This window comes from Phalacrocorax aristotelis, chromosome 3 (assembly GCF_949628215.1).
Source record: "Phalacrocorax aristotelis chromosome 3, bGulAri2.1, whole genome shotgun sequence".
Lineage (NCBI taxonomy): Eukaryota > Metazoa > Chordata > Aves > Suliformes > Phalacrocoracidae > Phalacrocorax > Phalacrocorax aristotelis.
Window position 1 is genome coordinate 51,944,581 of NC_134278.1, and position 25,518 is coordinate 51,970,098.

Below are 25,518 nucleotides of genomic sequence, written 5' to 3' on the forward strand. Positions count from 1 at the left end.
GGGCGGCTGGCGCGAGCGGTAGCTCGTCGGGCGGGGCCGCCGTTGGCGCCGTTTCCCGCCGCCGCTGGGAGAGGGGCGGGCAGGACTGGTCGCTCTCTAAGATGGTGGCGCCGGGCCCACGTGGTGCGCGCTGAGGCGAAGGGTGTGGTGGGGAAAGAGAGACATTCACTGGCAATATGGCGGCGGCCGCGAGCATGGAGGAGGGCGAGAGGAAAGATGAAGATGAGGAAGACGAGGTGGAGGTTGGTGCATGCCGACACCAAGGCGCGCGCCCCGGGCGTTCCCCTCCCTTGGAGCGGCGTTAGGGGAAGGGACGCGGCGCGGCCGGGCCGGCCCCCCTCGGGGCGTGTCCCGCCCGTGGGCCCGGCCCGGCCCCTCGCTCCTCTTCCCCTGCGGTCGCTGAGCGGCAGCGCAGGGTTCCGCGCCCGCCCTCCCGCGGGCTGCCAGGGCTGGGCACCAGCTCCGTGACTCCCGTGAGGGAGGGGGTGGCCTTTCTCCTCTCACCGCTCTCCCTGCAAGGCCTCCCCCGGGCGCCGCCGCCCCGCCTGCAGGAGGGCCGGCGGGGCAGGCCGGAGGCGTGGGGGGAGGTGGGGGCCGCCGTAGTAGCCCGCGGGCGGGCGGTGGGGTCGGGCACAGCGAGCGCCTGGCCCGGCGGGCTGGCGGGTTCCTCTGCCGTGGCAGCCGTCGCGCCCCGAGCGCTGTACGGCTTCGGCTGTGCTGCTTCGGGTTTCCCGGGGAGCGGCGTTGTCGGAAAGCACGCTTCCCGCTTCGGTTGCTTCCTATCCCCCTAGAATCCGAAAATACAAAATATTACTCTTCTTGCAGATATTCATGGATGCTTAGTAGATGGTGACTCTTAAAAACCCTTCTTTCAATAAAAGATTTTTCAAGGTGGCAATGTTTTTGTTTTGTTTTTGCGTTTTCTCACCCAAAACTGTACAGAATTGCAAACAGGAATTAATTTCAAAGCAATTTGTTATAAAAAGTAACCATTTTAAGCAACACGTTGCTTAACCTCTCGTTATGGTGTCTTATTTACATAGGTACTAAAGCTTTGGGAAAATGTGTTTTGGAATATGTAACTGGTTATATTATAATGCATAAATCATTTACCCATGTAGATCCTCATTTTTCAAGGGTGAAAAAGGAGCTCCCTTCCTAACTAGGAAAAAAAGGCCAGGAATTTCAGGTGTGAAACAGGTGTCTGATGGAGTAGTGGGTCATGGCATTTCCCCGAGTATTGCAATATCTGTCTACCATCTATTTTCTCTAGACAAAATGCAGAATAAGTCAGATTTGGGGTCTGTTTATTCTGAAGGTCTGGGTCATTGTATGCTGTTCTTTTCGGTTTGGGTTGTTTGGGGTTTTTTTTGGGTTTGGTTTTTCTTTTTTTCCTGAGTTCAGATGTATCAGTTATAGATGTACATTATAAACTTATGTTGTAGGAGCAACTGGTCATGGTGGAACTATCAGGAATTATTGATTCAGACTTCTTAGAAAAATGTGAAAACAAATGCAAGATTTTGGTGAGTGATTACAGCACAATAGGAAAGGGGTAAGTCAGTACGCATGTGAATGAGGGACTGAGGCTGTTTCTAAATTCCTTGAAGTCAATAACATTCAGATCAAATCTTTGATAATTACGTGCAGTCTCTTGGCTGTATTTGGCTGCATGTTGTGGCTTCTCTGAGAAATAACATATACCTTTGAATATAGTATCATATAAATATAAGGAAATATTTTCAGAAATATATATAAGCTAGGACTGTTACCCCATCTGTATTTAAGCTCTAAGTTAATTTTTTAAAATTATGTATTTTACACACTCAAAAAATACATTGTTAAGCACAGTTCTCCAAATAACTTGAATACAACTGACAGGTAAAGCCAAAATCTTTATGAATTGCACTGTATTTTTTTTTTTGCAGATACTGCCTGGCAAGTTCAAGTGTTGTAAAAGATAACTGGGTATTAAGCATTTGGTAAACAGTTTTGGATGTTGTTTGCTTAGCTGTGAGGTTATTGTAAGAATCTGGCTTACCTGTCTTCCTTTTGAGTTGTTTAATTGCATTGTCTGTATGGGATAAATTGTATTTGCCCTTCAAAACCTACATTGGCTATGAGAACTGTATAGATAGTACAAGTACTACTGATTTGCAAATACTTTCTGAATCTAGACCTTTATTATGGACTGAAAAGATGGAAGAGAACATCTCGGAGCATGCCACTGCTCAGAATATGTGTGAGGTGGTAAAGGCAATTCTGAAAATTTCAAATGTAGAAATACAAACAAAATTAATAAATTATCCATCACTTGGATGAATATGCTTTTATAAGCAGATTTGCTTCTGGGATCTGACTGAAGTTGCTTGAAATGTATTACACAGAAGATTCATCACTGGTGGCCAAATACCAATTAACCAATTAACACTCTTGGTGTTAATGGGATTCTTTTAAATTTTGTGCTTTGAGATTCTCTTGTAATGTTACTAGAAACTTTAAGTATCTGTACTGTATCCTACTCATATCCAAATCTACCTGCACTCACTCCACAGAGTAAGCAGATTTTTCATAACAGACAACTGTTATTAAAACTCCAATGAAAGATTCTACTCTGTGTTATTCTGCTTAGTAAGTTTTCTGTGATGCTGGTCACGTAAGGGGAAGACAGTCTCCACTTTTGCATAGTCCAAAAAGAGAATGCAAATTGGCCAAAGGAATAAAGTTTTGAATATTCAAGAACCATAATGCTGTTGCCTAGTACTGATGTGTTCATTTTTTTAATTAATTCCCTGTAGTAAAAAAAAACCAACCGAAAATAAGTTTACATGTTAGCTTAATGCTATTGGTGTTCTCACCTTATGCAGCAGAAAGAGAATCCCAGAGCTTAAATCTTGCTGATCTTACCTACTTCTGTTTTTTAGAAGTACGAGAGGAAAATCGCACAAATTCCTATTAACCTGTGTGATATTCTCTATTTTATGCAATTTACCACAGTGCCTCATCTTCAAAACTTTTAGCATGTGCTTATCTTCATGTCCTGAATAATGTTGATGTTCACGATATACTATTAAAGGACATTTGGCTTTAATTAGTGTATTCTGTTCAGGCATTAATTTTTATCAAAATACAGTCTATAGGTGTACCTTATATTACAAATAATGGGTTCCTGGACTCTGTATTTGGAAAACCTCTGCTGTAGAGGAAGGGAATGAGCTGTTGCCTTACTTCTCCACTCATTTAAAAAAATAAAATTAAATAACAACAATTTCCAACTCCTTCACAATGCAGACACAGCGATCACAGAAGCTTCTGTGACCCTGCAGTTGCACTTCTGGTGCTGGTTTAATGCTTTATGCTGGACTTCTTCACCTTGTGTATTGTCTGAAGACTTTAGAAAGTTATTCCACTTTATAGAGCTTTTATTAATTGGAGCTTAGAAAATAAGATTTTTTTTTTCCACGCAAATATATGTATTTTTATTTGTTAATTTAAAATGAATGTTAAATTAATTTTCTAGAGGAAATAACAGCAGTGTTATTTTACTGTTATTAACAGTTTGATCTAAATTTCTTTGATCCTTTTCAATATACTCGAACATTTTCTATACCAGTTCAGCATTGTTGTTTTTGTTGTGATTACTAGAACAGTATTATCTGGTATATTCTTTGTATTTAATGTACTTGAAGTAACATGTATGATGATGGACTGAAAAATTGCCATTACATATTTTTTTTTCACAGAACACTGATTCTACAGTAAGATTGGCCAAACCCTTTGTAACAGTTGTTATCACTGCTTAACAAAGCCTCCTACAAAAACTCTTGTCCGCCCACCCCTGATGTTTAACATTGCGGAAGACCTCAGGGACAATTGTGATGACTAAAACGACTTTTATTACTTTTAATTAATAAATACTAATTTAATTGCCTGTCTTGCCATTTTTTCAGAAGTCTGCTAGCTTCTGTAAAATTATATCCTCTGCAGAACGCTCTTATCCGCTTCCATAATTCCTGTTTTAAAGATGTACTTTTCTTCATATGAAGCTGACAGTTTGAGAAAGCTTTACTGTCTGGAATCCATTCCTTTAATACCAAAAGAAACTTTTTATTTCACATTTACCATGTTATGGAATACTTGTTTTACTCTTTTTACATTATGTTGGTTTTTTTTTTAAACTATTTATCTTTTCAGGAGTTTATGTAATCTGGGTTCTGATATATCTGTTTCCTCTGGTCTTTCAGCAAGAAATTCGCCTGGGCTAACAGACCTGACATCTGTGCAATTTTGTCCCTCTTTCTGTAGGGAATAGAGACAGAGAGGCCCATTTTACAAGTGGACAGATATGTGTTTGCAGGAGAATATGAAGGTAGGAGAAATGATGTGGATACAATCTCTCCTTTTTCACATAGAATCATAGAATTTTCTTAATGTCCATTAATTGCACTGCGAATGAAGAACATGGTCCTGTGAGGTGCTGAAGTTCTGTCTGGTGTTTGTGTAACCCATATAGAGTAGCACCAGTCTGCGTTCATGGCTAAATGAGCCGTGCACCCATGTTACTGACTGGAAAGTATGCCTGGAAGCTGACTCCCAGGTGCATCAGCTGGTATTTCTGTAGGGAAAAATGCAGGATGTAAAATGCTATAAAGTGCTTGTTGTCCCCTGTAAAAGCAGGGCTGATGTGTTGTGCAATCTGTAGTTCTCCCATTTGCCTTACGGTGACAACATCGGTCTGGAAGAAAATGATCTGGAATCCTCCCTTGTAGTGACTTCCAATGACCGTGATACTCCTGCCTGTTCCTGAGTTGGCAGTGTGGTCCCCAGCACTGGGCCTTTGCAAAGGGCTGGAAGTCAGAACACTCACAGAGCTGTGCCAGTGGGTGCAATATCTACAGCTGATATAAATTTGTCTCTAAGACTTTCTCACTTTGTTTTCCACAGATACCTTGGGAACCTGTGTGGTTTTTGAAGAAAACACAGAGCATGGTAATTGTTGTGATTTGATGTCCTGTTCATTGTGGTAGCCTGGGAGGTTAAAAATATTTATCTTGTTTCAGTTGATAGTGGAATTCACTATAATGATTAGGGTTTGGGTATTGTTTTTTCTCCTCTCTTCATAGTAGATGCAGAGGGCAACCAAAAAGTACAGCTGAAATACAAGTGCCACACAATGAAGAAGCTGAACATGACCCGGACACTTCTGACAGAGAAGAAGGAAGGAGAAGAGAATGTTGGTTAGTGCCCCTGCTCTGATGCATAGGGACATGGATGGATTATGCTTAGGACTGTCAGCCTTGATTAAGTTTGATTCAAGAGTGTGCAGGAAGTTAGGGGAACTTAATAACAATGAGCTTAAACTAAAAAACCAAAACAAAACCAAAAACCTGCTGTTAACTCTTAACTCCTTTGTCACTAATATCAATTTTCCTTCTTTGCATCAGGTGGAGTGGAGTGGTTACAGATCAAGGACAGAGACTTTTCCTACAGTAGGCCTAATACAATTTGCAGCTTTCTGCGTGAAAAAGAAGATTCTGAGGAGTCAGCTCAGGCCCAAGACAAATTCACTGAAGAGTCAGAGGGAGAGGTGAGTGGTGGAGGAAATTCTGACATGAATTGTGATCTGGAGAAGCAACACAGCGTGGAAGTAGATGCCTCTATTCCTCTGCCTGACAGCCCTGCTTCTGGGGCAGAGGATTCTCCTTCTGGAAGTGTTGCCTTAGATGATGCCCCTCCATAATATCACCTCTGATCTTTTCAGGATTTCTTCATGGAGTTAATGGGCCAACTTATAAATGCCAACTTTTATAGGCTGTAACCTGATTTCTAGTTCATCTGAGCAATTAATGGTGGAAAAATGGACATTGTGTTCTTGTGCATTGCTTTTATGCTTGGATTATAGTGGGGAGGGCTTAAGTGTTTTTAAAAAATGCTGATTGGAATGTGTGTGTCTCTACCTCAAAATTGAAGAAAAGAAAATGGTTACATTAAAAAAAACCTCACCTTAGAAAAACGTTGATGTCTTGCACAGTCTGGAACATTTTGTAGAAAGAAAAAAGAAAAAAAAATAAATGTTTAAAATAAAGTCCTGAATTTTTCAAGTATAGCTTCACCTTGTGTGTCATATTCAGCTGCATACTGCGTCTGTTCTTGTACAGCAGTTATTGAAAGAAAAATTCAAGTAAGTGTAGCTTTTATTGCTTGTTGAATTACTCATCAGGTTGCTTCGTTTGGATTTTCTGTAGCATCCTTTGTCCCCTTGACAGATCTTATAAATCCCTCATGTGGGAAGGGTCTCCAGGAGGTCTCTATCCAGCTTCCTACTTACAATAGGGTAAACACTGAATTCAGGCCAAGTTCCTCAGGGCTTTGTCCAGTCACGTCTTGAAAACCCCTGTGGACTAGTCAGCAACTGAAATCGAGGTCTTAATGAGGGATCTGTCACTCTTCCTTCCCCCATTTTGTACATAATATAATGTATGTTACATTACCCAAAAAGAATCTTCCCCCCCCAGTAAGTTCGTGGCTCTGATATTCTCTGGTATTTTTCTGAAGGCTTTTATGCCTAAGATCCTATAACCGTGTATCAGTGGTTCGCAAACTGAGCCACATGACTGTATTGTGGCCCCTAGCTAGTCTGTGGGCTGATACTACATACTGCTGCATCATTTATATTGTCACATAGTGTTTAATATAAAAGTTGAGTATGTGGTGCATTCATGAAAATGTTTTTAAAAGCACAGCATTTTTCTAAACATAAGACATTTTCTTCCTGACCTTTCTTCCTTCCTACCTTTCTCTGTCTCCCTGAAAATAGTTTAACTGCAATGATGCTGTGAGGATGGGAATGCCTAATTAATTCCAGCATAATTATGTAACACTTTAATGAGTTATGATCAGGGGAGAAGTTCACCCCCAGTGTTTTTCACAGCACAGGATTGGTAAAGTCATCAAAACAGTGCAACAGTTTCAAACCATCCATCCCACTATGCCATTTTTCTATATAGAAGTAACTTGAGTCATGGGGGGAGGGGAGGCAGGGAGAGGAAGGTGAGGAAGAAGAGAGAATATGTTCTATAAGCTTCCAGTCTGGTTACAGATCTTTCACATGGTAGTGCCTCCGCTTAAGGTTTCAGGGAGACCGCTCAGCCTTCCCTCTGGATTTAACTGAGACCGTGGCAGTTTAAAAGCATTGTTCAAATGTGATTTGTATGGTGCTGATAGACAGAGGATAATTACAACTGGACTAACAATCTTGGGAATATTATGAACTGGTATAACATACGCTCTTGTCTGCAGTGGGGAGCGTTTGCAGTGCTGGGCTGCACCTGCTGACAGCTGAACTTCCTGCTAGAGAGACTGGGTGTGCTTGCAGGTGGAAAGCACTTGCCATTGTAGCTTCTGCCATTGAGAACAGATTGGTGCTTCCAAGAGTTTGTTCTCTGTCAGTGTGTGAACATAGCAACTTCTCTCCTATATTTTGTTAACCAGTTGCTAAACCTGTTGCTATGTACGTGTAAAGTTTTTTACCGTGTGCAAGGAGTATTCTAGCAGAATTGGTTCCTGACCTTTTTCAGCCTTTTCTTTCAGTAATATATACTGAAGCTGTTTGTTCTAGTTTATCTGGGAATCAAGTTTTTTAAAAAACATTTTATGTATATCATAAGCTGAGTACCTGCATAATAATGGTTTTTAGATTTCAAATTTTATTGATAATGCTCAAGGTTTTGTTTCTGTTATTAGCCCCGACTTCTGCAACCATACTCACTCTTTAACCATCTTTTCCCCCTTCCGCCCAGAAAGCAGGTTCTATGAGTCCACTGCTGCTGACAGCAAATTCTTCAGCTTTACTGATTTCACCCAAAAAAGGCCATCAGGTTGGTTATTTCAAGTACAGCTCAAAGTTGGTGGGCAGGGGGTGTGTGGAGTAAAAAGAGTATTGGGTAAGCGTGGTAGCTGGCCATAGGAGTACTACCGTCATCGTCCTTGCCTGGTTATTATATATTGTTCCTGTCCTTGTGCCAAGACACTGGGCCATCCCTGTAGTTGCTTGACATGTCTGGGATTAAGCACTTTTTTGCATGTTGTGACAGTTACCAGTGCATGTGACATTTAGGCTACTGGTAAAATAAGCACGCATTTTCAGTGTTAGCACTTGGAGGGAAAAAAAAGGAAAAAAAAACTTTGGAAAAGATTCAGAGACAAGTGTGCTTACAACAGCAGAGCACAGCATGTGAAGTGTTGAGCTTACAAGAAGGCTGGGAGATGGGTTTCGAATTAGATGTAGGCAGGCAGGGGCTGATTTTTCTGCTTTAGGTCTTTGGATTTTGAGGGGTAGTTTGGCTTTCTTGTACCTTCAATTTTCAAGTCGCAATCAAATGACTTGTCTTTAAAGAGGTTGTAGTAAAGCTCTTTGTCTAGTTAAAATCAAAGGCAATATCCAAGTTCTGCTAAATCAATTTTCAGTATTTCATACTCTTTTCTATATTCTACAATGTGTAAATTTCTCAGAGGAGAGAAAACAGAAATACTTCTCTTGTCCTGTGAAGACACAGGCTAGCCAAACCAATATCCAGGACTGCAGCTGGAAGGGGAGATAAGCCAAAGAAAACTGGACAGAAGTCAGCGACCAGATTGCTTATTCTATTCTAAACACCAACTTGAGGAGCAACAGCAGCACCCTGAACAAATTTGAACAATGCCAACTGACTGAAGGCCTGCAGTCTTTGAAACAACTGAGCTTTTCAGGTTAAGAGTAGACACCAGTTGAAAGTGATGCTACCATGAGGAATTTTAGGCAGAAATATATCTTTGGCATGTGGTCTCCATCACATATAAGGTCGTTCTCCAGTCGTAATAGTTGCACCTGTCTTTCCAGATAAGTGAAGTTGGGGGTAAATTGGGTTTACAAGGGTATGCTTTAGCTGTACAACTTTCATGTGTTTCCCACCACATGGGCTGAGAGGAGGTCAGAAACAGTTTGATCAGCAACTAATGCAATTATGTACGGCTGCTAAACTGCATCGTTATTTTTTTAATCCTTAAACTGTAAAACGTGTTTATTAAGTTGCACCCGCTGGTTAGCGGGGACTCGCCATTTCAGTACCGGAAACGACCACTTAACACCAATACCAGGGGCACAAGCGCGCCCACGGCACCTCCCCACAGGGGGGAGACGGCTTTTAAACGTCAGAGGTGCGCAATGCGGCCCCCGTGCCCCGCGCATGCTCACTGCCCCACCCCGAGCGCTTTCTGGCGCCCGCATTGCCCTTCCCCCGCTCCCCCTTCCCTTGGCGGATGTGACGTACCGGATGACGCTGCCTGGCGGCGGCGGGGCACGCACGTGAGGCGACTCGGCAGCGATGGACGCGTTGGACCGGGTGGTGTGAGTGTGACGGGGGGCAGCCGTGGGGCTGCAAGGGGGGGAGGCCGGCGGAGAGGAAAGGCCCGCGGGAAGGAGGAATACCGAGTGGTGACGTCTGTTTCTTGGCGGCAAGGCAGCCTTTCCGCACTCGGTGGCTTAAAGGAGTCGTGGCGCCCCAGCTGGCGTTGAGTTTATGTATTTCTCTATGCTTGAAAGAAAGAAGAGTCGTCGTCTGTAGTTGGAAGTACCTGTGTGGGGGTTCTTGGTTGTAAATAAAATAGATATGCTTCACGGAGAAGATAGTAAAATCTTTACGTTCTTGTAGCAGAGAAATGTAGTTCTTAAGCCATGCGGTTATCTCTGCAAGCTCGGTGCCGCTGCCAAGGCTGGCGTGTTTCACCCAGATGCGGCGGGGTGCTGCTCTCTGCTTCGCGCCGGCAGATGTGCCGTGCTTGAGCTTTGCTGTTGACTGCCGCTGGTGGTCTTTGAGGAACTTTGTTTTCTCATATGCCAGTCCCTGACTTGGGGAGGGAGCTGGTGTGAGGGGAAGCTTTCAGCCTGTCGGTAGTCTTGTGGGAATTCTGGTATAGCTTAAGCTCTAAATTAGCAGAAACTGGGAAGCCCAAAACTGTAAAACCACCTTTGCTAGTTTTGGGGGGGGACAGAGGGGAAGAGGAGTGGCAGTAAAACACATTCACCTGAGACTGGGCTTTTAGCACTGATTGTAATTCTGCAGGTTGGGATTAGTTTGAGTCACTGAAACAAGTTGCGTGAACACAGCTTGGTCCAATTCTTGTTTTGTTTTAATGTTTTCTATGGTGTCGGGTGTTATTACTAATACTGCGCTTTTCAACTGTTAATTTATTGTTACAGAAAGCCTAAAACTAAGAGAGCAAAAAGATTTCTTGAGAAGAGAGAACCCAAACTTAAAGAAAACACAAAAAATGCTATGCTCATAAAGGGAGGAAATGCAAACTTAACAGTGACTGAAGTGCTTAAAGACATTGTAAGTTGTTGGACATATGTATGCAGCCTTTAACTGTGCTACCGTTTGTGCTACACCAAGGGTACCTTCCTCCTTCTCTTTCTTAGAGTTTGCATGTTGTCTGCTGCAAGATCAATTATTTTCATACTCTCTCTGTTCCCCAAATTTCAGATTGATTGGTATTCCAAAGGTGTCATTACCTACCCCTTGATAGAGATTTTTTTTCCTATTTTCTCTTTGCCGGAAGTTTTGAGCTTATTCTTTTCATTATTTTTCCATGGTTGTCGGTATAATAAGGTGAGGTGTTGCAAGTCCATTTGAAAACAAGAGAAGTAGGTACAGAGTTGGGACTGGATCACACAGCTGAAGTAATATCCTAAATCCTGTAACCTGCTTGCTTTCAACCTCTCCTAAAATTTAAACTTACCAATCCTGTCTCCTAACTCCATACCTGAAAATATTATAGCTGTTCATACACTCTCTTCTCCCTTTGCTTTGTCATTCTCTTACCATCTTACGCTGATAATCAGGTGGTGGTTCACTCCCTGGTTTTCCCCATGCCACTAGAAGCAGAGATTCCATTACATGTCTTTGATTTCAGTTGTTTCTCAGTTACTTTGTTATCCCTTGGTTTCTGGAAATAAGTCCTCCTGCAATTAATTTGAAACCAAGATTAGTACTCCTAACTTGAAGAGTATTATTATAAGCAGACCTTTTGAAGTGACTTCTTTTCTAGAGTGATTTGCACAAACAATTACTCTATTTCATGTGATTGTGTAAGTTGCAGGGTTTTAGAAAAAGCAGTGCTGTGCACTTAAATGTATTAGAGATAACGTGTTAAACTGTCTTTTGCAGTATGCTGTGAAGAAGCCTTTTGCTGTACTGTATAAAAAGTAAGTGGTCTCACTTTGACATCTTTGAGTCCTCTGACAAGACAGCATTTGGTAATTTCAAAGCATGAATAGAGATGTTGGCTAGCCTGGGGGCTCGAACAATGGAAAGGGTTGCAGAAGGTGACTGAGGTTCGTCATAACTTTCAATAGACTGGAAACAAGCTACACATGATCGGTGTTGGTGCTGAGCCCAGTTCTGTCCCAAGGCTTGTGGAGCAGGATTCAGCAGACTTGAACAGTTGGCTTCTCTGAGTGGTATGTGCAAACAGCTAGCGAGGTTCGGTGTCTGTTGGGTAGGATGGAGTTCTTATATCCGAATTCTTACGAATTCAAGTTACAGGCTGTAATGATGGATATGTCTTGCTCAGAATGGGAACCCGGTATCTGTATGGTGTAGAGCAAATCTACTGTTGGATGAACAAGCAAAGGCAGTTGTTTATGAAATGTCACTGGTGATAGTCTAGAGGTCAGGCCCCAGGATATAGGAAGCGTGGAAGAAAGTACTTAAAATGTCAAGTGCGGCACCAAGGAACTCCTGGCAGTATTAATGTGGCCTATGCTTTGAACTAAAACTGAACCTCTGCTGCTGGAGTTCCCAGCAGAATGCAGAATTTTGTTATTGGAGAACTAATTGGAAGTGCTTGTCTCAGCCTGTTCTTTTTTTTTTCTTCCTTTTTTTCCATCCTCTCAGGAAAAATATTACTAGGCCTTTTGAAGATCAGACATCATTGGTAAGTATAAACCACGTCTTCTCTTGTGACATTTTACAGCCTTAAAGTCATGAAGAACTTTATTGGAGGATAATTTGATATTACTCCGTGAGGAACTAGATGAGAAACAAAGTTTATGGAGAGCTGGATAAGTTGAAGGTAGGGCTATGTCTAGATTTGTGGCATCAGTAGGCATATTTTTCCTCTGGCTGCAAGGCAGAATTGTCACGTGAGGACTTTGTCTTTACCTTAAATGCATGTTTCCGTAAACTGACAGGCAAACGTGGGAGTCTGTAACACTATTGTAAGGAACAGTGCTTGATACGAAAGGAAGAATAAAGCCACTTTTTTTTAGTTTTCTAGAAGTCAGTCCACTGAAGTGCTGTAGCTTGTGAACAACTTGTTTTCAGTTTGGTGAATTCATAGGTTAAAATAGTTAAATGGAGGGGTTGTAGCTTTCTGCGACTTCCTCATGTTTGAATAGAGGAAGAAAAGCCTAGCAGAGTACCACAGGGGAACACATGCATCAGCTGTGCAAGTGTGAGATGGTCGCTGAGAGTTTTGTTCCAACATTCAGTCAAGAACCGTCAGAAGAATGCTCAATTTCAGTTAAATATGTGTATTTGGCCTGCAAAGAGTTGGAAAAGTGGCTCTTCAGAGGCTCGGAGGGTACTTTGGAAGGGGGGGTGTGTTTGGCAATACATTTGGTGATATGCCCCTGTCTGGATTTGGTGTTGATTCAGTGCTTTAAGGTCAAAATAATTTATGAGCAGGAAAGCAAAAAATAGAGGGGCTAATCCTAAGATTATATCTCACACATTTGCGCTTCAATCAAAGCATTACTTACACTGTGTTTATGACAGACATATTTCAGCAGTTAAGGTATTTCCCTCAACAAAATGAGAGAAGGGAGATAGTGAAGTACAGCTGTGGTTATACAATAAAGACAAAAATGATTTATCCCCAAGTAAGTTGTTTGGTTCCCAGTGATCATGATTTGGTTATGTTTGCTCTGTGCTGGTGCTGATCCTCATAGGGAAATGAGGGTCAGCTTTCCAATGCCTGAGGCACTTTTTGAAATAACTCTGCAAATGCACACTGAAGTTGGGGGTACTGTATTAAGTAAATCTGTGTGTGAAGGGAAAAAAAATGCCTGTATATGCACTGAGCACAAATGCACTTATTTGTCTGAAAGGGATTGTTAAAATGAAGGGGAAACGTGTCTGAGGAATTCTCTGTAAAGAAAAAGGGAGAGAAGGGGAGAGGTAGCTAAGGATTCTTAATGATCACTAAGGATCCTTTTTTAAAAAGTGGAGGCAGCCAATAGTGAGCACTGGAGGAGTTGCTGACATTGTATTGGGCAGTTGGGTTAAAGCATTTTTAATGTGTTAGGAACAAAAAATCATTGTGTTTGCAGCATAGATACACCAACGAAGTTAGTTACTTAATCTGCCTTAATACAGATGCTAAGGTGTTGTAGTATGTGCTTCTCTCCTGTCCTTGGCAGGAAGCACAGTAATGCAGCCATCCCTAAAGTATCATGAGTGGAATAGAAAACTTACTGTAGGCAGTGAGGAACGATTTGCAACATTATCAGCTGAAACAAAACCTCTTAAAATCCTGTAGCTGGATGATTTGATTTCACAGTCACATAGGAGCTAGCTGATTATCAGCTGGCCACTGTTTTAAACCTCTGATAGTTTCTGGGACAACATGATAGCTAAAATCATTCTGATATTTTAAAAGGGGGTCCTACAGGGAACTTTAACTCTTGTAACCTCAAAACAGTGGGGCTGGGTCATTGAGAACAGTGTCAGCAAATAATCAGACCCTAGAAAGATACGGGAAGTCAAATCAAGTTAGGCTTCCATTTTGTTTGTTTTTTAATCAGGTTACGGGCATTTTTTTAAAAGGGCAACTTTGCAATGTATGTCACAGTATATGCAGGACACATTTGAGGCATTTGAGTTTGTTGCATCTTTTTAATAAAATATACAGCTATTAGAGTACTTACATATATCATCAACACTCAGTGATTAGCAGAGCTGTATGAGCAGGTGTTTCAAGGGAATGGTTCTTTTCTTGGTATGCCTACAGTCAGTATTTTTCAGAGACCTGGCGGCAGGGCTCAGGGCTGAGCTTTGCGATTTGTATGTGCAGTTAATCCAGCCTAGGATTGCTCTTGGGGTTGTCTCTCCTGACCTCCCAGAGGGGCAGAGCTGCAAAGGCATCTCTGAGCTGCTGCTGCTGTTGCAGGGGTGGGAGGAGATGCAGTGGCTTTTCCTGCTTCACAGCTGCTAAGGGCATGTATAGAAACTGTGGTACTTCTGGGAAGTACTGGATAAATAGCGTGTGTGTGTATCTAAGAACTGTGGGTGATACACAGAATGAGGGGCTTCCTTGAGAAGCAGCAGTGCATAAAAAGGTTTTGGAGTTGGATGTCCTCAGAAAGAGTTGCTGTAGTGTTGGCTCTGGACATAATATCATCATGGGTTCTCTATCTACTCTACCTGGAGTAAAAATATTCTTTATGATAGTCACCACTGGCTTGGTTTTAAGCAGCATCTTAGTCTTAAATAATAAATTGATGTGAAGTTGCTCTGTAGTAGGACTCTCATGGCCAAGTGTGAGAGCATTTCATATTTGCAGATGTCCCTAGGCTTGCTGTTGAGGGAATTAACTGGTTGTTCAGAAGCTGTTAGGCAAAGCTAATATGCTGCATAAAGCTTATCTGGGTAACTAAAATCAGGCATTACAACTGCTACTAACTTGCACTTACTCCTCAGGCAAGGAGAAGTGGTTGAAAGTATCTTATGTAAAAATAATAACGAGGAATTATGGAAAAGGGCATTAGAGATAAAATGGCAAGAAAAAATTGCCTGGCTTGATCTTTAAAACTGCAGTAGGAAATAAAAAAAGAAATTAATCATTATTTGAACCTTGAATCCAGCTGTCAATTTTGGACATACTTGAAACTCTTCTGCTGAGTGTAGTTGCTCTTCTCGTTAAGCAGCTCTTAAACTCGCATGTTTGTGATGCATACCTTCACCACATATTTTAAATCCTACAAACTGAAATTCATGGGTTTTTTTCTTTTCCTCAATTGTAGGAATTTTTTTCCAAGAAATCAGACTGTTCTTTGTTTCTATTTGGCTCTCATAACAAGAAGCGACCTAACAACCTGATAATAGGTAATATGTCTCACTTGGGTTTTTATTTGTATGAAAGGTCTAATTTTCAAATAATATTTAAATAGCTGGATTTTCTTTTTTTACTTTCACAGGTCGCATGTTTGACTATCATGTCCTAGACATGATTGAGCTAGGTGTTGAGAAGTTTGTATCCCTAAAAGATGTCAAGGTAAAGAATTGCGAATTCAGTGTTTCAGTGACATCTACTGGTGGATTTTTTTTTTTTGGTGCATTGGCTTTTTTTTGTGCTTTGAAGTAAGGACAGGAGTTGTTTAAAGAAGTGTTTCATGCAGTATGTGAGGATTGCTAATTTGTATACCCCAGAACATTGTTTTTAGGATGTGCTTTATATTTTATTTTGGTCATTTTGAGCAAGCTTGCAACTTTGCAGATTCTTTGTTTTAGACTTGGTTTATCTCTAATATTTTCATTTTAATTAAAGAGGTACATTTACAAAATTCCTGAGTCGGGTGCTGCTCATGGTAGGTTCCTATATAAACTGGCGTGGGCTTTGAAAACTGAAATCCTTCTTCTCAAATTATAATCAAAGAGGGTCACTCTGCCGACTGAGATGATTCTGAAACTTTCTTTAGCTTTCAGTAGAACATAAACACCAGTTTTCAGGGAACTATACTTAATTCAGGCAGGGAGTGAACATATTGATTATTTAAATGCAGAGAAAATTCACCTTTTATGTTTTAGTCTTGCCAAAATGAGCCTAACATAGCCATGTTTCGTATGTATGCACTTTTTGTATCAAGCAGTTCATCCACCACAAAAATAAGAAATGTCTGTGGTCCTTATTCTCATCACAGTGTATAAATTGGCAGGAGAGTCTAGAGGGATAGTGAAGAAATTACAGTTTATAAAAGTGAATCTTCCCCTTCAAGTTGGATTGTAGTGTGTATCATCTTAACACTGTTTATAGCAGGGAAGTTATAGTTCAGTAAAAGTATTTGTTGGCCAGGATTAAAATTAGGTGATTGACTAAACTATTCCTTTAGCCTTTTTCATGTACTCTTCAGTCTCAGAAGTAGAATAGACTTGTTTGCCTCTAATTTTAGTTTTCTTGTCAGTAGTTGCAGTCAAGTTCACTCGTTTTCACCAGACGGTGCTATCATATATTTTGTAGTAAAGAATATCTGTTTCTAATCCAGCACAAAGAATAATACAATTCACCATTTTAAAAACAAAGTCCTTCCATACACATACAGTGTTTTTCAATGAAAAAAAAAGTCTATTCTGTACACATTGATGACGGGGTCACAACAATTTTTCATTCAGTGTGGAATAGCTAACCACCTATTAAGTTAATAATATGCTCCCTAACACGGTCTGAACTCTTGTTCTGTTTTAAAATTCTTATCCTGCAGAACAGTAAATGTCCTGAAGGAACAAAACCTATGTTGATATTTGCTGGTGACATGTTTGATGTAAATGAAGAATACAGAAGACTGAAGAGCCTTCTTATCGGTCAGTATTTTGATGATTTCAGCAGTAGGATTGCGTAAATCTGTAGTCATATGATCTGTTGGGAAATGCTGGTTTGTCAATAAGTGTTTGTTTGTGTCCAGCACAGAAAGAAAACAAGAACAGGCACTTGTAAATTTCATGTCACATGAAATTGAAGTTAACTAATCATCGTGACTGTTAGAGGGGGGGAAAAAGACTAGCCTAACAGATGCTGAGGTTGAAACTTTGTGTTCACTCAAACTCATGACTTTGTGGGTAAGTTCTGGTATTTTTCAAAAAGTCTTTACCTTGTAGTTACACTGGATCATCACTTTTCTAGCCAAATAGTATTTTTGAAGTCTAATTTGAAATCGGTGGATTAAGTTCAGAAAGTGGGATGGTTTTGCTTACAAAAAAAGTCAAAGCATAAATGAGCTTGTGTTTTTATAATGAAAGCATTTTCTGTTGGAAATTTGACCAATTCTAACAAAAGTGCCATTGATTAAAGTACTTGGAAAGAACATGTGCAGTAAAAATCAACTGTAGATAATAGCTGTGTCATGACTTCAGGGCAGGCTTTGGACCTTAGTAAACAAAACAGCATAAAGTTTTTTCCTACCTCAAGGCTGGAGACACATCGTGGGTTCTTTCTGGGCAACTACAAAAAATTATTTTACTTTTGTTAGGGTAGCTTTTTGGGACATAGAAGTCATATGGTACTGTATCTCTTGACACGTTTAAATGCATCTGGTTTTGTAGAACTAGATCTAGTAAGTACGGTAGTGTGTTTTTTCTTTTCAATAAGTTTCCTAAAAGTAGATTACTTTTACCAGAGCTTACAAGCAAACAAACAAAAACAAAAACAAAAAACCCAGCAAACCCTAAACCTGAAACTGACCCAATAAGAACAGCCTTGTTCTTTCAGTTCCATTCTTGGGTTGTACCAATTCATAATCTTACAGCTTTGCAAGATCTCCCTTTCATATAAAATAAATATTGGTTGGGCTCCTCTTTTCTAGGCAAACGGATAAATGATTGCTCTTTAGAAACAGACCTTAAAAATTAGATCCCCCCTGCCCCCCACCTTAGTATTATCATTCCTTAAAGCAAGGTGCTTCATCTGGAATGAGACTGAAAAGGGAGCAGGAGGGGAGAAAACTTGCATCCTCTCGATACAGCTGACTAGTTCTTGGGGATAGATGAAAAGCTAGTAACTGTGCTTATAAACCTTTGGAGGTGGGTGAATGTTGAATAGTGAGTTTTAATACTGCCTGTTTGTGTCACTCTAAAGGAATATTTACACTGCAGGAAGCAGGTGCATTATTTTCTGAAGTGTATCTCGTTCAGGCATCTGCACAACGTTGGTGATTGGCATCCAGATGTGCTCATGCACCCTGTGATCAAGCAGCCTGATGCCTTAGAGGGGAGACATGCATCGTTAGATAGTTGCCAAATAACTAACAAGTGTTTCCTGTCCTATTTCTTTTGATGTTCATCTGTCCTTTCTTCTCTCCTATTTATTTGCTTTTAATGACTCTGCAGTCAAATGTACCCAAACCGACACCCAGTCTTACTTCTCAAATGTACTCAAAGTTCTCCAGGTCTTAATGTTCTGCTGACTTCTATGAAATAACTAGATGCAAAACAGTAGACAAAGGGAAAAGAGTGCACAGGCTTGAAGGTATTGCTAACCAATTAAAATCACTGGGTAGTAATTTGACCTGCTTCAAAACTGCTCGTAACTGATAGGGAAGAACTGGTTCTTTCCCTTCCTGCAGCAGATAGTGCTTTTAAGCTGCCACTCTGTTGCTAAGAAAGATAGAAAAATGTCTTTAGCAGCAAATATTTTGTTACTGTAGCACTATTGTTGGGATCCCAGAGGGAATATTAGATAGCTAACAGCTTCCTCTTGCCAAAGCAACGTGATGCCAGCGATGCTGTTGAACAGCCAAGCTTTCATTGGCTTTTGTGGTATCAAAAGCGTTTATACGTGTTTGGAATATCATCTTACAGCAGTTCCTTTGTAAAATTAAAGGCAAGAGTGAATTATTGTCTTCATGGTAACCAAACCCTATAGTCCGCTTAAACTGTGTAGTGGAAAAAGTTATTGAGGAGAAATAAATGGCAGCTGCATTTTTCTTTAGACACCTGGAAGACAAAGACATCTCATTCTCTTTTGGTTTTCGTTGCCTACTGATGTGGTAGTGTAGAAATTCATTTACAGTGCAAGTCCTTGGAATGCAGTTCATGAAATTCTAATAACTTTTTATGCTTGTATTTGTAAAATGTTTCACCTCTTACAACACTGCCTGCTTGCTAGTTCTGTTGTTGCACACCCATTTCATCTTAAAAATGTCTGGGCACTACGTGACTTGCTTATACACGTTCTAAAATGTTGGTTTCCAGGAGACTCCACAATTTTAGGTTGAACATCAGCTTGTTCTTCATTCAGCCTTCCTCATGCAGACTTTTTTGAGTGTGTCAAAAGATTTGTGGGTTCCTTCTGGCCAAGAAGGGGAAATGGCTGGGATAGTTTGAACTCTGCTAATGCTAATCATAGCTACATAGGTTACAGTGTTACCAGCTTTTTGATACAAATTGTTACAGAAAGAAGCCTATAGACTCATGTTCCAAAATAGTTTAGGGATTTAATGTGGAAATGGAAAGGTCCGGTGAAGCTCTCGGCAGGAAAAAGTAAATTAGAACTTCTGGAAGCATGTTGAGTACAAGGCGGAGAAAGAAGTAGGAATGGAAAGAAAGGAGAAAGCAAGTCTGTAGTCCAACCAAAGCAAGAGCTGTGAGTTAAGAATACATTAAAAAAAACTTCAACTCTCTGGGTATACTGAAGTGGAAGGTTTCTGCAGCTGTTCAGTGCTGCCAGGAACCAGAAATTCGTGACCACCTGCACTTATTGGAAGAGACGATCCTGTGGGTGAAAAGATGTATGGTGCCACAGGAAAACTCGAAAGGGAGATGTTGGCAATAAAACCACTGTAGATGTAAGCTCGTGGACCCGCAGAGAACTAGTCAAGGGGAAGATACATGCCAGAAGTGAACAAAATATTTTATTTGCAACTTTTCCCCTACCTACAAGCTCAGCCCACAAGAGGAGGAGAGAGAGTATTTAATCGACGGAGGAAATTTCCTGGCTAGGCTCCAGCTGATACCTGCCAGCAAGACTTTGTTTTGGATGTTGCTCCAATGCTGATATTCTTGGAAAAAAAGGTAGTGGAGGAAAAGACAGCTAGCTGAGGGATCTGAAAATGGGACAGAGCAGAGAAGACTGATGTGTTTGCATCTGTTAGCAGTTCTGTGTTTCAGCATTGCTCTGTCATGTTTATTAGCACACCTTCTTCCCTCAGTCAAGGTCACATTCTTTCTCCACCCTCTGCATATGTTGGACAGATTGCTGTGCTTGTTGCAAGCTGTCTGATTGCACGGTATTTTTTTCATAGCCTGATATAAGAACCTCGCTATAGACGGCTCATTTTGTATTTAAACTGTGTTTTGGCAGTCTCTCTGCAAACTAAGGAAGTATTTCAGGTGTCTTATTTTTATAGTTGTGTTGCTTGTTAAATAGAGAAAACATGAATTGTAATGACAAATACTGCTTTACCTAAAGGACAGAAGTGCTTTGCTGTGGGGGAGGTATGGAAGAAACGATATATCTAAACTTTTTCCCCAAGCTAGTGAGAGAAAATGTAGGTAAGAGTAGACAAGATACAGTTTCGATCTGTTTTGTACTGGTTTTTAATCTTCTTTGTACTGATTGAAATCTGGCTTTGATTAAGAATCTTAAGTATCAGTTTGTTGAATTATGTCTTTAAACAGATATCTGGCTGATGGCTTCTCTGCATTGATGTATGTTTAGCTGAGCATGAACTGGCCTAAGCACAAAATAAGATACATTTAATTTTTCTGACTTCAGAGCCAAATATTTAGAAGAATAGACAATGCAATTATCCCAATTACCTTAAGAAGACTAAGTTACTGCTCTGAAAATATATTTGCTCTTATCCATGCACTTATTTTTGGATAGTGGGTATATTGCTGCCAAATTATCTCTGGGAAGTCACCGTGTTCCTGTCAGGATTTCTACACACGTTTTGGTTTCACCAGTGCAGGAGCCAACATCTATAATGTTAAGTTTCTCTCCCGTGTTTTGGCTGGGCTGCAGTTCTAAGTAGCGGCTATTGTATGAGATTCCCATTAAACATATGGATTCGGCTTTTCTAGAGCCATCCCATGTATAGCCTTGCTTAGTTAGATGCAATAAAAATATCTATATAGGCAAGCAGTTCACATAATGATGTGAATGCGGGTCCCTTATGAAATAAAACAATTTGTTACCGTCATCTGTTGGTTTGGTTTTCAGCCAAGAAACCTGGCATTTATTCTTTTTAAATACTCTTTTCAGATTTCTTCAGAGGTCCTAGTGTGCCCAGTATTCGTCTGGCTGGCTTAGAGTATGTTTTGCATTTCACAGCTGTAGATGGGAAAATTTACATGCGAAGCTACAAGTGAGTATATGTTTTCTCTGTTTGCTTGCTGTTCCCAAAATTTAGCTCATAGTTGTGTGATTGAACTGGCTTGAGCAATAGTTTGCTGCATTTAAAACACGGGATGTATAGAGGTGTTCCAGCACAACGCGGAGCAGCTTGTACAGCAGAAGGAAAACACCTAAGCCCAAAACCTGCTGCTTCTTTCCCTGTTGAGCTTCCCCCTTCTAGCTGTAATTCAGAGTACAGTCTTAGACTTAGTCTGTCCACTTAGGCGTTTGTCAGAGAACGACAGGTGGCAGGCTGCAGCCAGTGGTACGCAAGGGAAAACAGGAAAAGGCAGGACAAGACAGTCTGTCTTGCTGCATTGGTGTTCACCCTCACAGTTCATGATCTTGTCTTAGGCTGTGAGCATTCATAGCTTGTGTTCCATGCGATTTAGATTTCTTTTACAATAAAACCGCTTTTATCGGTCTCATTCTTCAAAACGAGCAAACAAAAAACTTTCTCGTTTAGTGCTCCGATTATGTTGCTGTAAACAATAGTGTTTTTCATGTCTGTTAATACCCAGGATGCTATTTTGAATTGGAGGAGTGAAGTGGCTTTCAGGGTACTGGGACTGAGTTTTAACAGTAATATTGATAATACCAGTCTCAATTAAAAAAAAACAAAAAACCACACCCACAAACAAACCAACACAAAAAACCCACACACAATAAAAAACCCAAACAACTTATATTAGGTTGTATTTTGTATTTTGGGTGTGTTTAAATTGTGATGGAATAGGTTTAATATATTGTAAATTGTTATTGACAGACATGTTTCACAATGATAGAGTAATCAGTAGCCGTTGTTTTTAATAGTCTTCTGAACTTACAGGATTGAACCTGCCCTTTAGGAAGATGGATAAATCTTTGTCACAGAGGACAATGTTGATTTTGGTTGATTTTACCTTCTAGGGTGCTTCTGAAGAAATCTGGCTGTAAAATACCAAGGATTGAACTGGAAGAGATGGGACCTTCATTAGACCTGGTTATGAGGAGGACACATTTAGCTTCAGATGACCTTTATAAACTGTCTTTAAAACAACCAAAAGCCCTGAAGGTACCTGTCTTGGAAAGTTTATTATTTCCAGGTCTATATGTGAGGAAGAGCAAAAGCTGAAGTATTAATTATTGTATATTTGACCAAAGCTTACTTTTATATAGACCAACTGATATTTCTGGGTCTGTCGCACTTTTGTGGTGATCAGCTGGTGTACAAACCCTCCTCTGGCAGCATATAAGAGCAGAACAAATCTTAATCTCTAAGCTCCAAACAATGTATGCGGCCTTGCTTTTAGGCACTTGATTTGGTGGCTTACTTACCGACGAACGTGGTGATGATAAGGCCAGGTATCTGGCTTCTCACCAGAGCTCCTGGCGATCTCTGCTCAGAAATACTGATGTTCTTCTTCCCTTACAGCCTAAGAAGAAAAAGAATATCTCCCATGATGTGTTTGGTACAACTTATGGTCGAATCCACATGCAGAAGCAAGATCTTAGTAAACTGCAAACGCGAAAAATGAAAGGGTTAAAAAAGAGGCCAGCAGAGAAGTCAGCTGAAGATGGGGTTAGTCCCAAAAAGTCAAAATCAGGTTGATAGTCTGGAACAGTTTGAAAACTTTGTACCTTCAAACTTAGTATATATGTTGTAATATAAATGTGTCAGACGTAAAAGGTTCAGCAGCTGTTAGCTTTAGTTTTATAAAAAAATCTTTTTAATGATTTGTCATTTTAAAGGGAACATGGGGGTATTGAGCTTTAACATGGAACTTGGTTATTTAAAATAAAAAATGTGATATAACTTGCTTAGTTTTCCGAAGCTGAGTGTTTATTCTCTCAGAGTTAGCAAACATGCGAGTCAAGCAGGTGACTCATTTCCCAGTTTTACGGCTATTATGTCTTCTTCAATCAACTCATCTTAGAAATTCTGCGCAGGGCCAGAGTAGTGCATACACATAACATACACAGCACAACTTCTCTGTTTGTTTATTGTTTTTGTATTTCAGATTTTGCACAACTCAATAAACTATTTTCTGTAGTGTGAGCTCACACTGTGTGTCTGATGCCAGACCACGTTTTTAACTATTGCACCAAGCCCTACTTTACACTTGCAGAATCAGGAGTGATTAAGGTGCTTTTACTGTGTTCGTCACCATGGTACCAAAGTACCTGATGTTTGCTGTAGCCATAAATGAAACCTGTACAGTTCGAGGTTCAATCATTGATGCTTGATTTGTGCCCAGAATGGAAGTCCGTGAAGCAACCACGGAAGGTACAAGTCATTGCGTCTTACCCTGCTTTCCTCCTAAGTTTGTGCTCGTGAGTTAGTGAAGACTCAGTTAAAGACTTGCGTAGAGGGGATGAGTCTTTAGCCCCTGCAGTTTGTGCAGCTTCAGAGAGTCCTCAAGCATGGGAAAGTGGTCAATGGGGAGAACCCTGGTGCATTTATTCACCCTTTGCAGGGTCTTTGTCTCTGCTGACTTCAAGTGGAACTTCAAGAGCCTGAAGTTCCACACCTGTGGCTGTTTGTGTGAATAGCCTTTTATTGTTACTGTTTGTTCTTGTGAAATACAGCCGTGTGGTGGACAAAATGCATTGGATGTGTGAGGCAAGGAGAAATTCACCTGGGTATAGTGTAAGGATAGTTAGGCCATGTTTTTCCATACTAATAATTTTAAAGTTGTGTGGTTAGCAAGGATTAAAATTTGCTCAATTTCTGATAAATACTTTGTACTACTCATGTAGTAGTGTCATTTGGTGCAAACTCTGAGTGGGAAGTTCTGTTCTCACACCAGAAATGAACCACACTGATCTCTGTATGACGAGGATGGAGCCAAATTAGCAACTGAGTTCACCCCATTTCTTCCAGGGAAGTTTCAGCCTTGCTGTGAAGCAATGATTAAGCCACAAGACTGGTGGCTAGTGTGATTTCAGATGCACGGCATGTACAACTGCACCTCTGCATAGTAGGCAATTGCTACATTCTGAGTGTCGGGTTTACCCCAAGGTGAATGGAGATAGGAGAGCTAAATATAACCTTTCTAGTGGCATGTTCTTATTTCCCACAGTCTTTAAAGTGTGAGGAAATTGTCAGGTGCTGTAATGCAGCTGTGTGTGTGGGGAACAGAACATGTGGTGCTCAAAGGGCAGCTGATGAAAGGGGCTTGGCTTGCCTCAATTGCTCCTTGCTTCCAGAACTCACTATGCTCTGAAAACATGTAAACATGGCCCCAGGCATGTTTACAGGCAAGGCATAACTGGCATGTTCACCCCTTTCCTTTGGCTTTCATCTTCCCCACCCCCAACGCACTGGAGATAGCTTTATTTATGGGTTGAGTGTAGCAATAAATGTGGTTTCAAGAAAATCCCTGGGAGCAAAGCACAGCTCCAGAGGCTGTACCTGTGTGGTAAAATGGCAGAGGAATTACCTACGCTGCTTTGTGCTCTGGAATTATTGCTGCAAAGGTGACTACCTATGTTAGCTGTAGATAGGCACGCTGGGGCCTCACATCAGCTGTTGCCAAAAGATAGTTAAAAAGCCTCCCTTCTCCCTCCCTGTTTTCCAGATAGAGGTGTATTCCTTGTACTAAGTCAGGGTTTCTGTTCTCCTAATCCAACAAAGTCCACAAGTAGTTAGTTATGTCTTTTCAGTTTTGGTTGCAAGTTGCTAATGTTTTTCTCCAGTGGAAACTGAGCTCCTTGGCTCAGACGTTGCTGTCTCCTCTGGGGGAAGGTGAGGAAGGGAATGCAGAAGTGAGGGGAGAAGAAAAGATTAAGGCAAAACCTCCCCTCTCTCTCCTGTTGTGTCAGCTCTTATATGTGACAGAAACTAGTCCCAATGCAACAAAGAAATGTAAGGTGTTCAGCAGTGTAAATTCACACTGAACATCTCTAAGCAAAGCTGAGCTCTCCCTGTTCTCATGAGCAAGCAGCTGTCTGGCAAGTGCCACTGCCAAAAGACGGGCAGTCACATCTGCTGTATCTGGAAGTTTGTGTTGGGATGGTTTGCCACAAAAAGTGCGATGCAGAGCTTGCATTCGCCTCCCATCAGAGCCGTTTAATTTTTTAAATTGAAAACAGATTATTATGAAGAATTAATGAGACCCTCTGAAGTGTGCATGCAGCATGCCAATAAACAGTAATAAGCTTTTAATTCATAAGAGGTGACAGATTTCAGCTGCTGTTGGCTTACTTTGCACAGGGGAATATTTCCTCACTCATTAGGGTTGTTTGAATGAAATATTAGGTAGGCTTAATTTTTTATGTCGTGAAAAGAAGTCTATAGGCGCTTTTTTTTTTCCTTCTTTCTTCTCTGAACATACCTGAGATACCTGGGGGCTTCACTGATATCGTAGGCAAACAACTGTTTGACTCAAGTGC

General features: G+C 40.8%; 2 protein-coding genes across 3 annotated transcripts; both read left to right on the top strand.

Annotated features, from left to right (window-relative positions):
* Positions 1-6: 6 nt before the first annotated feature.
* On the top strand, positions 7-6,106 carry GTF3C6 (general transcription factor IIIC subunit 6). Of its 2 annotated transcripts, none has more exons than XM_075087452.1 (6): positions 7-242; positions 1,446-1,526; positions 4,306-4,369; positions 4,945-4,989; positions 5,127-5,237; positions 5,445-6,106. In XM_075087452.1, exons 1-6 carry the CDS (start codon positions 177-179, stop codon positions 5,738-5,740), a joined length of 663 nt encoding a protein of 220 aa, XP_074943553.1. In that variant the 5' UTR covers positions 7-176; the 3' UTR covers positions 5,741-6,106. The 2 variants fall into 2 exon arrangements, with proteins under 2 accessions (XP_074943553.1, XP_074943552.1); XM_075087451.1 differs by having other exon boundaries at positions 77-242; positions 5,124-5,237.
* Positions 6,107-9,254: 3,148 nt separating this feature from the next.
* On the top strand, positions 9,255-23,187 carry RPF2 (ribosome production factor 2 homolog). The gene is made up of 10 exons (XM_075087450.1): positions 9,255-9,385; positions 10,238-10,370; positions 11,205-11,242; positions 11,934-11,973; positions 15,062-15,143; positions 15,236-15,312; positions 16,517-16,616; positions 21,013-21,115; positions 22,054-22,198; positions 22,559-23,187. The coding sequence occupies exons 1-10, from the start codon at positions 9,363-9,365 to the stop codon at positions 22,733-22,735; spliced, it is 918 nt and encodes a 305-aa protein (XP_074943551.1). The 5' UTR covers positions 9,255-9,362; the 3' UTR covers positions 22,736-23,187.
* Positions 23,188-25,518: the final 2,331 nt, after the last annotated feature.